At 34.1% G+C, this 14,450-nt stretch overlaps 1 protein-coding gene across 2 annotated transcripts in view; it reads left to right on the forward strand.

The window, feature by feature from the left end:
• PTAR1 (protein prenyltransferase alpha subunit repeat containing 1) overlaps positions 1–14,450 on the forward strand; it is a 40,056-nt gene that overhangs the window by 16,422 nt on the left and 9,184 nt on the right. For both annotated transcript variants that reach the window (XM_082657424.1, XM_082657423.1), the window contains exons 3-4: positions 3,472–3,538; positions 12,429–12,533. In XM_082657424.1, the coding sequence (XP_082513550.1) occupies positions 3,472–3,538; positions 12,429–12,533 (172 nt within the window). The remainder of the gene's footprint in view (positions 1–3,471; positions 3,539–12,428; positions 12,534–14,450) is intronic.

Raw genomic sequence — 14,450 nt, forward strand, 5'->3', positions numbered from 1 at the left:
GGAGAGTCCAAGAAACTAAATACCAGTTTATCTCATCTGGGAAGTGTAATGGATTTTGAAAAATTGTGGACTTAAAAAAAAAATTCCAGAGGCCTTCCCATCATGCACAAACATTTTCATACAGCCACTTAATAACCAAGTGGTTTTTTGTTATTGTTCATTACACAAGTTTAGAAATTTAGACAGCTTTGCAATAAGAACAACTGCCTCATTTTTTCTGACTTCTTTGATTAATTGATGTTGAGAATATTCATTTCTTGATAAGTAGTAATGGTGTTTAGTTGAACAAGTATTTATTTAGTCAAACTGTGTGTCAAACAGCTATGGAGAAATGGGATGAATCTCATTGCTTACAACACTAAGGTTGATGTTATGATCCCCATTTCATAGATAAGGAAACTGAAGTTCAAAGACATTAAGTTATGTAGGCAGTAAGTGGAGAAGTTGAGATTTGAACCCAGGCAGAATGGCTTTAAGGCCTGTGCTCTTACCACTTCTCTGTGATGTGGGCAGACTTGGAATTTCTTTTGGGCAGAGGCCATATTTTTTTCATCTTTGATGAATGAATGGCTAATTTGAAGGTGTATTAGAGAGGACCTGCATCCAAAATATATACAGTCTCATCAAGAGGATAATATTTATATAAGTTCAGTAACAAAGTAAGATATACACAGAACATAGAGATGAAAGATTGCTTTCAACCATGTAGGTCAGGAAGGCCTTTATAGAGAAAGATGCTTTTTTTTTTTTCTTTTAAATTCAGGGATAGGAGGACATTTCTGGCAGAGAGAATAGGAAGCAGGTAAATCTGAGTTATAGCCAGAGAAGGAAAGGTAGGCAGATGGGCAGTATGTTTAGGGAATGGGGGGTGTTTGGTTCAGGTGGAATGTAGCACCTGAAGGGAAAGTAATGGAAAGCCAGGCTGACAAGGACATTGGGACCAGATTCTGTTTTCCAGGTACATTTCTCCAGCACCCTCAGCTTTAGTCACGCTCAGGGTACCCATAATCTTTTGAGAGCATACTGTGTGTGAAGTTCCCTGCCTCTCTACCTTTCCTCATAGTTTTTTCCACAGTCTGTAGTGCCCTTTACTGTCTTACTCATTTATAGTCTTCCCTGGGTACTCCAGTAAGAATTAATTGCAGCTGCTTTGGTGGTCCCCAAAATGTGGTATATGTTTCTACTTCACAATTATTTTAGTTTGCCTTATAATTGTTTACATATTCTCTCCAACTAAAGGTTAATCTTTTAGAAGGCAAGATCAGATCTTGCATTTCTCATAATATCCATTCTCTCAGTCCTGTGGGCCCAGTTTAATCTCTGCACATAGTCAGTACTTGGTATATTTTGGAATTAAAGGAATAATGGTATAGAAAATTGTATTTAATTTCCCTGGTAAATGTTAAATTAGTGCCCAAAACTACTAAAAGTAAAAGAAGGAAGAGGTTTATTAGATTGTTCCTTATAGACATATTGACATTATATAATATATACATTGATATTATATAGTATGTTTGTAATCTAGACATTTCATGATGCTTGTAATGAGGACGATAAAGTTAAAAAATAAATGTGTGCTAATCCTACCTTTTGTTGCTCATTTATCAAATGTTATAATATATTCAGTAGTAATGAAATCATAGGCTCACAATAAATGTTAATCTCTTATTGAGATGGTTGAGAATTGAATAATTGATTTTCATGTTCACTAAAATATTTTAAGATGACTATAGGGATGCACTTATGTGTATTTACTCTTAGATTTTTAAAAGTTTATCTTTTACTTAAACAGAGAGTGTCTCAATTATTTATTGTTGACAGACATTTCAACTGCAGTATAACTGAGTTATTAAAAGCAGTCAGACGCTGTCATTGCACATACTAATTGGGTGACTCTGGGCAAATTCCTTGAACTCTCTAGATGTCCATTCCCAAATATCTTGGATTATGATTGTGAGAATTCAATGAAATAATGTAAATAAAATAATAATGTGCCTGATACATAATAATGCCAAATAATTATAACAGTTTTTATTATTTTATTTACTTAGCATTTAATATGAGCTTGGTAGAGGTTACTGTAATTTAGTTTTATGCCCTAGGCTGATCATCTTAATCCTAAAATTCTTTTTTTCAGTTTTAATAAAATGAAGACGATATATCTAAATATTACTGACTGTTTTATTAAATATAGCCTTATGGAGCTTATTCAAGACCATGATAGATACATAGCTAATGAATATGAATAGACTATACAATGAAAATAGAAAATAGTAAACAAAATCAAAAAATGTTTGTATTAATAATTGTAATTAAAGATGTAAATTAAAACAGAAACAAAGTACAATTTTTTTATCTGCCACATTCATTTTCAAAAATATACTTACATAGGTCAAAGTTACAGGGACATAAGTACACTCACGTTACTCTTGGCGATGTAAATAGATACAGTCCATTTGGAGAACAATTTGGAAGTGCTTAGTGGGAGCCATACTGATATTTGTATTGTTTGACATAGTAGTTCTACTCCTGGAAAAATATCCAAAGAAAATAATCTATGAGACAAAAAGTATGCTTAAAAGTGTTTGTAGTAGTATTATCCATAACAGTAAAAACAAAACAGGAAACAGCCTAAAGAAGAAGATAAATGATAATATATTAAACTGAAGGATTGTTATGCAGTTCTTAAAAATGCATACTGTAGGGCTTCCCTGGTGGCGCAGTGGTTGAGAGTCCACCTGCAGATGCAGGGGAAGCGGGTGCGTGCCCCGGTCTGGGAGGATCCCACATGCCGTGGAGCAGCTGGGCCTGTGAGCCATGGCCTCTGGGCCTGCACATCCGGAGCCTGTGTTCCGCAACGGGAGAGGCCACAGCAGTGAGAGGCCCATGTACCGCAAAAAAAAAAAATGCATACTGTAGCAATATAGGAGAATGCATATGTAATAATGTTGAGTGAAAAACATAGAACAAAATTGTGCATTTATCATTGCTGTAACTGTAAAAATGTGTGTAAGAAATAATTTTTGCAGGGGAATGTAAATGAATTGTTAACTAAGTTGGATTATATGTGATTTTCTTTTTGAAAATTTGCACGTAGTCAATTCTTGAAATATTTGTGAAATTAAATGAGTAGTGGTAGAGAAATTGTGTTTTTTTGTGCCAAAAACCGCTAAAAGAATGAATAGGTTAGTTTGATTATTCTTTATAGACGTATTGTAAAGTGGTTTCAGTGTCAACTTTTAAAAAGTTATACTTACTCTAAGTAGAAGAAAATCTTCATGTCTTTGTATCTGAGGATAATCTTTGTGTCTCTGACAGCTTAGAACAAAGTTATCGTTAAAATTACTATGACATGAGATATAAGTATAATGTGATATATATATATAAAATAAAGAGGACCTTAAAAGAAAGAGAAGCCACACCTTCAAGGGTAGGACTGTTTGTTTTTAATATGACTTCTCTTTATTTTAGAATTGATAGATGTCACATGCACCCTGCTACTTCTAAACCCAGACTTTACCACTGCGTGGAACGTGAGGTACGTCATTCTCATCAGTGATAAAATGAAATTGCCCAAATTTCTGAAGACATATAAGCCACATGAATTGTTAGCTTTTTGAAAAGTGAAATATAAATCACATATTCATGGCATCTTAAACTTATTTCTTCTTTATAATATCTCCATGACAATTCTGATATACACTTTGCCCCTTTTTGCATGTTTATGTTTGTTCTCCCTAAACTTCTTGCCTGAAATATAAATTTTCATGTTGAATTACAGTATACCATTTGATACATGCTTTTATCTTCCTTTTTTAGGGGGGTAGAAGGAATCAGCATAATTGGTTGTATTGTAAAGTATTGGTTAGTATATTTGAGAAGCATTGCAGTGCAGTAGAAAGTGTAAAAGTGAGCATTCAAGGTCACAGACTGTTAGTTTAGTCACCTTGTGACCTCTGTGGGCAAATCATTTGAAGTCTCTGGCACTCAGTATTTTGGAGAAGGACCACATCTTATTAGTATCTTAAGTTCTTTAATTCTGATTGTTGTCGCCTTAAACACAGAATACTTTATAGAAATATTAAAAGTCAGGCCAGGTTCATTTCTTAAAATTTTCATTTAAACAGTATGTATGGTTTTTAAAAATTGGTGGTTCTTTAGACTAACACAAATTTTCCTGGAGGAAAGCAGGATACAAATTGTAGATAAATAAAAGTGAAGTCCTGTTGAACATTGTGAATTCATTTGAAATTTCCTATAGGAAAGAGCCATAAATTATAGCTCTTTATCTTTAAAGATGACTTAAACAATACTTCAATTTTCTGTGAATTTTAATTCCACGTTAGTGTTTTATAATACCCACTGAATTTTAAATTTGTAGCTAGTTTTATTAAATTTAGGTAACCTCTATTATTTGTTTTAAATTGTCTTTTGACTGATAATGATCAGATATTTAGAGTAAAGAGTGAGAAAGGATAGAATGAGATAGAAGGCTTTAAAAATTTACAAATTTTAGAATTCTGATTTTCTTTCATGGAAATCTCCACAGTGGTTAGGGAGTAGACTAATGTTTATGAGTGGCTACTCTATTCCAGGGACCATACTACAACTTTATATGTTATCTCATTTAACCCAAACAATACTTGACAACATTTGTTCATTCATTCATCAAATATTTATTGATCAACTGTATACTCCATGCTAGGTCCTAGGCACTGGGAATAGAACCATGAGCAAAACAAACAAAAATCTCTGTCCTTGTGGAACTTTTATTCTAGTAGAGGAAGAAAAGCAATAAGGACATTAATAAGTGAAATATATGGTAGATCAAGTGTTGCTTAATCCTATGGAGAAAAAGTGGGAAAGGAAGGTAGAGAAGACCAGTAAGAGAATGGAAGGAATGGTATTGCAGTTTTAATAGGCTACATTTGAGCAAAGACTGCCATGAAGACAGGGATCAATCTCTGTCAGTTTTGGGCTAAGAACATTCCACGTAGAGAGAACAGCAAGTGGAAAAGCCCTCAGTCATGACTGAAGTGTTCCTGGTTATTCTGGAACAGCAAGGAAGCCAGGGTAGCTGGAGTAGCATGAATGAGGGAGAGAGTAACAGGAGATGAGGCCAGAGAGTGATGGGCCAGATCTCACTGGGCTTTGTAGATCTTCATAAGCTGCTGTCAATAAGACAGCAATAAGAAATTTTGACTTTTACTTGGGGTGAGATAGAAAGTCATTGAAGGTTTTCAAGGTTAGGAGGGACAATATCTTATGTTTTAAAACTCTGGTTCCTGTGTGGAAAGTAGACTGTAGGAGTGCAGGGAGCGGTTAGGAAGTTAAGAAGTGGTTGCAGTAGTTTAGGTGAGTGATGATGGTGACTGAGGTAGATAAAGCTCAGCACTAGAAGTGGTGTGAAGCAGGTAAGATTCTCACTGTATTTTATAAACTATGTAAGCTTTGACTGTATTTAATAAACTGATTTTAAAGACACAGATGATAAATTGGATGTGAGAGAATGAAGGTCAAGATTGACTCTGGTTTTTGGCCTGAGCAACTGAAAGGTTGGAGTTGCTATTTACTGAAATGGGGATGTCTGGAAGAGGAGCAGATTTAAGTGCGTGAGGGGGCAGGTGGTTGGAAGTCAAGAGTTCAGTTTGGGACATGTTAGGTTTGTGTCCAAGCAGTTGTGTATGAATCTAAAGTTCAGGCGAGAGTTCTAGGCCAGATATAATTTGGGAATCACTGGAAAATGTATGGTATTTAAAGCCATGAGATTGTTTGAGATATCCGAAGTAGTGGGTATAGATATTAGAAGAGAACCAGTCCAAAGACTAAGCACTGGGACACTACAGGTTTCTAGAGCTGCACAGTTCAGTATAGTAGCCACTAGCCACAAGTGGCTATTGAGCCCTTGAGATATGACTAGTCTCCATTGAGATGTGCTGTAAGTGTAAACTACACATCAGATTTTGAAGACTGGGTACCCCAAAAGTAAAATATCTTTCTTATTAGTAATTTTTATATTGATTACATGTTGAAATTATATTTGGGGTATATTAATTAAATACAATATATTACTTTGTACTTGTTTTTAATGTAGCTGTTAGAAAATTTTTAATTACATATATGGCTCACATGTATGACTCACATTATATTTCTATTGGACAGTGCTGTTCTAGAGTTTACGAGATGAGGAAGAATCAACAAAGGAGACTTTTAGGAAGGTACTATAAACTTAAAACTGAGCGCTTTCTTAAGGGTAGAGACCATGTCTTTTTTTTTTTTTTTTTTCCTTGTTTCCCTAGCCTCTAACACTTTAGTGCCTGGTATACAATAGATACTCAGTTTGCAGACTGGGCACTGAAAATAATTAAATTCAGTGAAAAAGAAATGAGTGTAATAGAGAAGTGGGAGTACCATTTTTATTTATGTTCATAGATTCCTCATCATTACAGAGGAATTTAAAATCCTGCCACAAAAAAAGATTCTTACTAGCATAATGTGTATACGCAAACACATATAATTCATTGTATATTCTATATGGCAGTTTAGTGGTGAAGAGAGAACCTAGTTCTTAAGATATATGAATCTTAGTCCTGTTTCATCAATTAACTAGCAGTTGCCTTGGACAAGACCTTTAACTTCTCAGGAGTTTTAGTTTCCATAGCTGTGAAATAAAAGATCTGAATTAGGTCTTCCCTGGTGGCGCAGTGGTTGAGAGTCCGCCTGCCGATGTAGGGGACGCGGGTTCGTGCCCTGGTCTGGGAAGATCCCACATGCCGCGGAGCGGCTGGGCCCGTGAGCCATAGCCGCTGAGCTTGTGCGTCCGGGGCCTGTGCTCCGCAACGGGAGAGGCCACAACAGTGAGAGGCCCATGTACCGCCAAAAAAAAAAAAAAAAATCTGAATTAGGTGATTTTTTTTTTTTAATGATTCTGTTGAAACTGTGTTTTGATTGTGTGTGGTTTGGTCCTATGAAGGGAAATTGCTCCATAAATCTGACTTCAGTGATGTTAATAGTTAATCTTGAAGCTATTCTAGTAAGATGATTTAGTAAGTTTTGTGCTAGATGAGTAGAAAGGAAATCTTGATTTTTAAGAAACCCATTGTAGATATGTGTTCTAGTAAATTTTAATTTGTATTGGTAAGATTGACATATAAAGACAGAGTCATGAGTCCATTTTGAGCAAAAAACAAACAACTTTGGAAATAAACTGATATAATGCTGTAAGTTCTCACAAATCAAATACTCAACATTTTATGTTTAATTGTTGGTACATTTCTTCTGCAGTAACTTTGGGAATCGTTGAATGATCTTTGGCTGAATTTATAAACTGCTAAAAGATGTTGTAACATATCAGTAGTTCACTTTATAGGTGTCGCAGTCTTAGGAAGAAAAACAAGGGCAAGAATAAGTTTTTGAGCTGATCTGTGATTAAAGTATGTGATGCATATAGTTTAAAAACCCGGCTGATTCTAGAAAAAAAATGACTGGTACTTTTTTTTTTTTTTTTGCTTTGAATTTGCTTTGAAAATTGGTGAATTAATTGATGAAAGAGGTTGACTTCATAATAATGTCCTATTTTTCCCTCAGTCTGTGAACATAGAGTAAGCAAAACATCTTTGAGCAGCTAGAAGAGCTGACACCAAGCTCCAATGATTCATATTCTTTACTCAAAGTAAAGATTGATTTAAATTTAATTGGTAACTTTACTTTATGCAGATTTGATGTTTGGTTCAGACACTTTGAGCTTGGAGACCTTGAGCAGGTTACTGAATCTCTCCCAGCTTTTGTTTCCTCATCTGTAAAACTGAGGTAACATTGGGTTGTACCATATAAAATTGTTCTTTTTGTAAATCAGAAATGATTAAATCCAAACTTTCAGATCCTGGTTTCTAACACCATTCTCTAATAAAAGGAGCTGGGCTTTTTGGAGAAATGGCTGATTCTAGGACCAAGCCGGGAAATACACCAAATGAGCCTGGAACATCTTTGAGAGACAGAAAGTAAGGAAGTGCTTCCATTGGCCAAAGCTGGAACAGTTTGAACAATAAAATAACATAGTATTGGATTATACCCCAAAGTAGAAAATGGATATCCATAAGTCCATACTGATAAAAGAAATGCTCAAATAAACAAACAAATAAGAGATAATAGACAACTCTCCCATACAGAAAAATTCCAAATAATTTATCTAGGTAACTCCCCTCAAAGAGATGGAGCATATATCTTCACTCCTTAAAGTGTAACCTTTTCCCAAAAAGAACAGTGGAGGAATCTAGCGTATACTGCCTAAGCCAGGTATTCAAGGTCAACATAAACAGTGACAAGTCATGCTGATATTATGTACCCATGATATATGATGAAAATGGCACTTTACCTCTGTGGTCCCCTCAAAACCCATAACCCTAGTCTAACCATGAGAAAAATATCATACAAAATACCCAATAAGTACTCTCACAACTGTCAAGGCCATCAAAAACAAGGTATATCTAAGGGACCGAGAGGAGCCTACAGAGATATAACAACCAAATATAATGTGATATCCTGGTGGGACCCTGATATACAAAAAGGATGTTTGGTAAAAATGAAGTGATTCTGAATAAAGTATGGACTTCCAATACTAATCTATCAATGCTTCATCAGTTGTGACAAATGTACCGTAATAATATAAGATGTTAATAATAAGAGAAACTGGGTACAGGCCATACAGAAATTCTCTGTACTATTCTTAAGAACTTTTCTGTAAATTTAAAAGAATTCTAAAATAAAAGGTTTATTTTAAAAAAACAACAAAACATTGAATATTGGCAGTTTCATATTATTTAACATAATACAGGATCTTTGTGAGAATTGAAGTAGAAAATATATGTAATTCACTTAACACACGGCCTGATTCAGAAGAAGTGTTCAATAAATGGTAGTTTTTATGAGGATGACTTTTATTATTATCATTATTGTTATTTCACACAAAATAACTGAAGATTAAGGGGTGAAAAAACGGTGGCATATGTTTATTCAGTATTTACTATATGCCAGGTACTGAGGCTAACCAGTTGAAATTTAGCCATGGACATGATACACATGGCCCCTGGTCTCCTACAAATTTTGGATAGAGTGACAGCAGAGAGAAGCCATAGTTTGAGATGGTAGAGAAGACATAAAAACTTTATAAAATAAGATAAACTTTGCAGAAATATAAAAGCACAGGAACTCATATAGAGAAAGAAAACATACTACTTAACCTTAGTAGTAGTACTAAGTACTATGTAGTAGTGGCCTGGAGGCTCCTGTGGGTGTGTTTTAACCAACACTAGCTGATTTTCATAGTGATGAACTACAGTCTTCAAGGGAAAGTAATGAGGTTTTTCATATACTGTTTAATTAGTAAGTGAAATGTGTAGCAAAAATTTTAAAGGAGTAACTTATTGTTTGAAAAATCTGCTATGTGAGAAACCTCATTCCTTTTTATCATTCTACTTTTTATTATTTCTTAAAACTTCTTTAGTCTCCTCCCTTCACGCACATTTAAAAAAAAGTCAGCCCTCACATAATTTAATCCCATAACAAGGTTGCATGTGTAGCATAGCACTGTTTCTTACCACCCTGCTCTCTATCCCAAATGACACAGCTGCCTTGTCCTTTCCTAATTAGTTTTTTCCATATTTATTTGATGACCCTCACTTAATGCCTTCTTCATCTGTTAGCAATGGACCACCTAAGGCTTTTAGGATGAATATAGAAGCCCAGCTTATTCAGTATGCCAGAAAATAAAGTCACCTCAAATTTAAGACAATACTCCATTTCCTCAATAACAGTCCAAAAAAAAAAGATTTTTTTAGGCTAATATCAATTTGTAAACTTTAAGGTAAGTACATGAAATAAGCAAATTTCTTCTTAGGATATTTAATTTTTCAATATAGTTACACACCTTTAAAATAACATGTTACCTGAAATATTTTAATTTATAAATTCTTCATTTTGCTCTCACATTTCATTAGACAGTTCAAACTTCTCACATGGCTTACTGACATCAGTGACTTTTTGTCATCACGAGAACTATTTTTTGAGTTATCTAGCACAGTTTTCCAGAGCACATCGTGTTTACTTACATTTTAGTTGTTTCAGATACAGCACTTTCCAAATCCATGTGTGACTGGAAGTTTTATCTCAGACGAGATTCCTACTTGAATATATTAAAGCAGGTGGTTTTTTGTTGGATCTCTAGGTTATATGATAGCCATAACTTAACCAGTTACCATATTTCTTTTTCAAGTGATCTTTTGAAAATTTGCTTTATAATGATCCAATGCCTGCAATGTTCAGTCCTTTCCTAGGAATGTTTATTAAATTGATAGTAAAATTTTGCTACCTTTTTTAATGATTCTATCAGACGATCTTTTTAAGCATCCATATATACCTTTGATTGAGGTTGTTTCAGACTAAGATATCTTCACAAATATGACTTTGTTGTTCAAAATAAAGAGATTAAGAGATAGCCCTTATTTAAGAAACTTTGTCAAGATTCAGTTGTAAGGTAACTTCCTCTTTTCTGAAGAATTTTAATTCCCCTTATATACAGACATATATGGGAATATAGGTAGGCAGTTTTAAATAAGGAGAGGTTTTAAATTTAGTAAATGAAAATTTGGCTTAATACAATAAGTTCTCTACAGTAGTGGTTTTTAAACTCTAGTGTGCCCTGGAGGGCTTGTTAAAACACATTGCTTTGCCCCACTGGAGTTTTTGATTCAGTGGGTCTGGGGTGAGACTTAAGAATCTATATTTCTCACAAGTTCCAAATGATGATGATGTTGCAGTTAGGGACCCTACTCTGAGAAACAAGCGCTCTACAAAGTAGTTTAAATTACATAGAGCAATATTTTGCCTTCTTTTACACTACAGGTATCCTGACTTATTGTATGAACAAAACGTTACTGATTTCAGAAGAGAAGGGATCTAGAACTGCAGAAATAACTGGCTGTTGCATTAAAATATTCTTTTAATGACATAGATTTCCTGCACATTGAAAGAAAATAGTCAATAAATCATTTTTTAAAGCAGTCATAAACCTTGGTATCACTTCAGATTATTTTACAGAGTGAAGTTACTGGTCTGAAATAAAATTGATTGTAAAATGCAAGTATTTATTATCACTATATAGTATTTTCATTAAAAAGGAATTTATTTTCCTTATCAAATAAAATTTTAGAAATAGTACATTGCTGTTGGAAAGAAAATGTATTGTGGTATTTAGGAACTAAATCCATCTAAGTAGTTGAGACATATGAGCTGGGCTCTGGTTTTGTTGAGATTAACATCTCTAAAGTAAATGAATGGTCAGCCCTACCACAGGAAAGACATTTTAAAGTTAATAAAAACTAGCAGGTGACCTAATTTTATTATAAAACAGTAGATAAATTGAAAAATAGGAGTGTAATCAGTAATATCAGAGCTTATTATTAAAAACTTACCTGAGAAAATCTAAACTTAAATTAGAGTAACCTGAGAAATAGGTGGAACTCTTGCGTGACATAGTTTATAATTGCACTGAAGCTTTGAACAGTTTTAAAACAACAACAAAAAGCTCATATTCCTTTTACTTCTGTTTATATTTCAAAAAGGAATGGTCTAGTGTATCAAGAGCCATCCAAGTATTTCACCTGGTAATATGTCTTTTGGAAACTTATCCTAAGTAGTAGTACAAACAAAAGAACTTATAAGCACAAAGATTTTTGTTTCAGAATTCTTTTAGAATAGCAAAAACTTGGAAGCAACCTAAAATGTCTAATTACAGGGGGAAAGGTCATTAAATTACAGGATAGCTACTGAATGAAAACTATTTGACCATTTAAAATGTTCATTTTAAAGATTATATAGAACTGTGGGGTAATTCTTAAGATATAAGAGCAGAATATAAAATTATATTTTAAAATACATACTCATATGAGGAAAGGTAGAAGGGAAAATCCAAAAAAAATAATAATAATTTTGTTAGGGTAGTTATTGAATGAACGATTTTTTTCCTACATCTCAGTCCAGTGTGTTGCTGTATGTGTGTTTTTTGGTAACAAACTAGACCATATCAAGTCCTACTTAGGAAGCTACAATTCTTGACTTGTATTGGATTTGCCCTACAGATACTGAAGTCAGGCCTTGTAAGTTTTGGAAATGCTACAAGCCAGAAAACCCCTTTGCCTTCTACCAAATAGATAACTAAAGTTCCACTGTTGATTTAAGAGCTTCTGTTTTTTAATTTGTTATTTCAAGATTATGAGAATACATTCTTGATTACTGTGTGACATTTATGAGAGTTTTATGTTTCCTTTTTTTTATTCTTGGAAATTTGCTTCACAATGAGGTTATATTAATAGTCATGCAGTATGTTTCTGTAGAAAGGCAAAGTAATGGTTCTTTTTATTTTTCTTTTACAGAAAAGAGCTGATCCTCTCTGGCACTTTAAATCCAATTAAGGACTTACATCTGGGAAAACTGGCCTTAACTAAGTTTCCAAAGAGTCCAGAAACATGGATTCACAGGTTTGGTTAATTTACACCATAGGATTCTTACTTAGAATTTAGAATGGCTGGAGAAAAAAAAAACAAACACAGAATGTGAAGCAGGTCACACAGTGATTCAGAGTATGAATTCTAAAGTCAAATTATATCTACATTTAAGTGTAGATGCCATCACTTTATGTGATCTTCAGAAATTGTTTAACCTCTTCAACAACCTCTTCATTTGTAAAATGGGAATAATAATTATACCTATCTCAGAGTAAATGGTTGAGTTTACATCAGATAATGCATGTAAACACTACCATAGTGCCTGGCATATATGAAATACTCAGTAAATTTTAGCTATTATTATTAACTATCTGAAGCAATCATGGAAATTGCATTTAGATATTCAACTGTAATGAGCAACTTGTTTTATTAAACTTGGATTTAATTCATTCAAGTGTGTTCCTGGTAAAGATGGTGGTGGTGATGGTTATGGTTATTAAAATTAACCAAGTAAGGGCAACTGAGGTGAATGGTGTGTGGGCTGAACTAGAGTTGCTAAGACCGTAAATGCAAAGAATATTTTTAGGTTAAAGGCCTGAAGCAGATATCCAAAGTGCATGTAAGAACTCTTTTCAAAATCCTGGCTATCTGGAAGCATCCTACTCTTGGATCCCATGTAACTACTCTCTTTTGACTAAAATGAGATGGTGTAGGCTTACTGGTTGGGGTCAGTGAGGAGAATCTCTGAAGAAATCTGTTCTTAAGCCCCTTATAACTTTTCTTACATCCTGAGTATTTTTAGGATCTTAAAGTCAGTTTAAGGTTTCTTAACTGTAATCTTGCCTTTGGCTAGCCTTGCAGAGCAGCTACTTCCAAATGATATAGTTAGCTGTATTTTCTTCCTACTAGAAATAGGGATAGCAGACTACAGAGAGATATATGATTGTGTGAATAGAGGTTAGGAAAGGGGTGGTGGCAGGGGAAGGGAGTTATTAAATATGCAGCCATCAATTTATTGGCTTATTATTTTATAAAGCAAGTTTTGGTTGTTAAAAATAACTTCTGTTATTTGAAAACGACAAAATGAGTTTTCTTACTCAATTTTCTGTACCCTGGGTTGGAAATTTTTAATCTAAAAAGAATGCTTTCTTATGAGAAAATATTTGTAAAACCTGAAGACATTAAGTGGTTAGAGACACTTTTTTAGTGCTTTTCATTTAAATGTATGCTAGTGAAAATCTTAAATAGACAAAGGGAAAATCTGTGGATAAAGACATTTTAAAACCTCCTTGGTGGTTTAACTAATCATATTGTATTTGTTTCCTTCCAGATTCTGTGCTATAATATAGAAATTTTGCTTCATGAAAGCTTAATACAGCTTCTTGTTTGCAAACAAACAAATACACGTAGGATGAGCCATGCACATATAATGAAAAGTGAACCGGGACTTCCCTGGTATCCCAGTGGTTAAGACTTCTCCTTCCAATGCGGGGGGTGCAGGTTCAGTCCCTGGTCAGGGAACTAAGATCCCACATGCCTCACCGGCCAAGAAACCAAAACATAAAACAGAAACAATATTGTAACAAATCCAATAAAGACTTCAAAAATGGTCCACATCAAAAAAAAATCTTAAAAAATAAATAAAAGTGAACTATGCTCCTCTTGATTATTTACCAGCCATTAATTAATATCACCCCCTCCCACACACACAGTACCACCACACACACACACACACACACACACACACACACACGTTGCCTTTACATTTCCTGGCCAAATGAAGTTTTGAAGTTGTCATTTTGGAACTGATGACATTCTCTTTTTGACAAATGTTAACATTTCGGAAAGCTTTTTGTTTAATCTTTGTCCTTTATTCCCCGCCACCACCCATATCCGTGCTGCTCAAATTAATTATGTCTTTAAAAACAAAAACAACCCCCCCCCAAAAAA

Source organism: Grampus griseus (genome assembly GCF_964374135.1).
Source record: "Grampus griseus genome assembly, chromosome: 6".
NCBI lineage: Eukaryota > Metazoa > Chordata > Mammalia > Artiodactyla > Delphinidae > Grampus > Grampus griseus.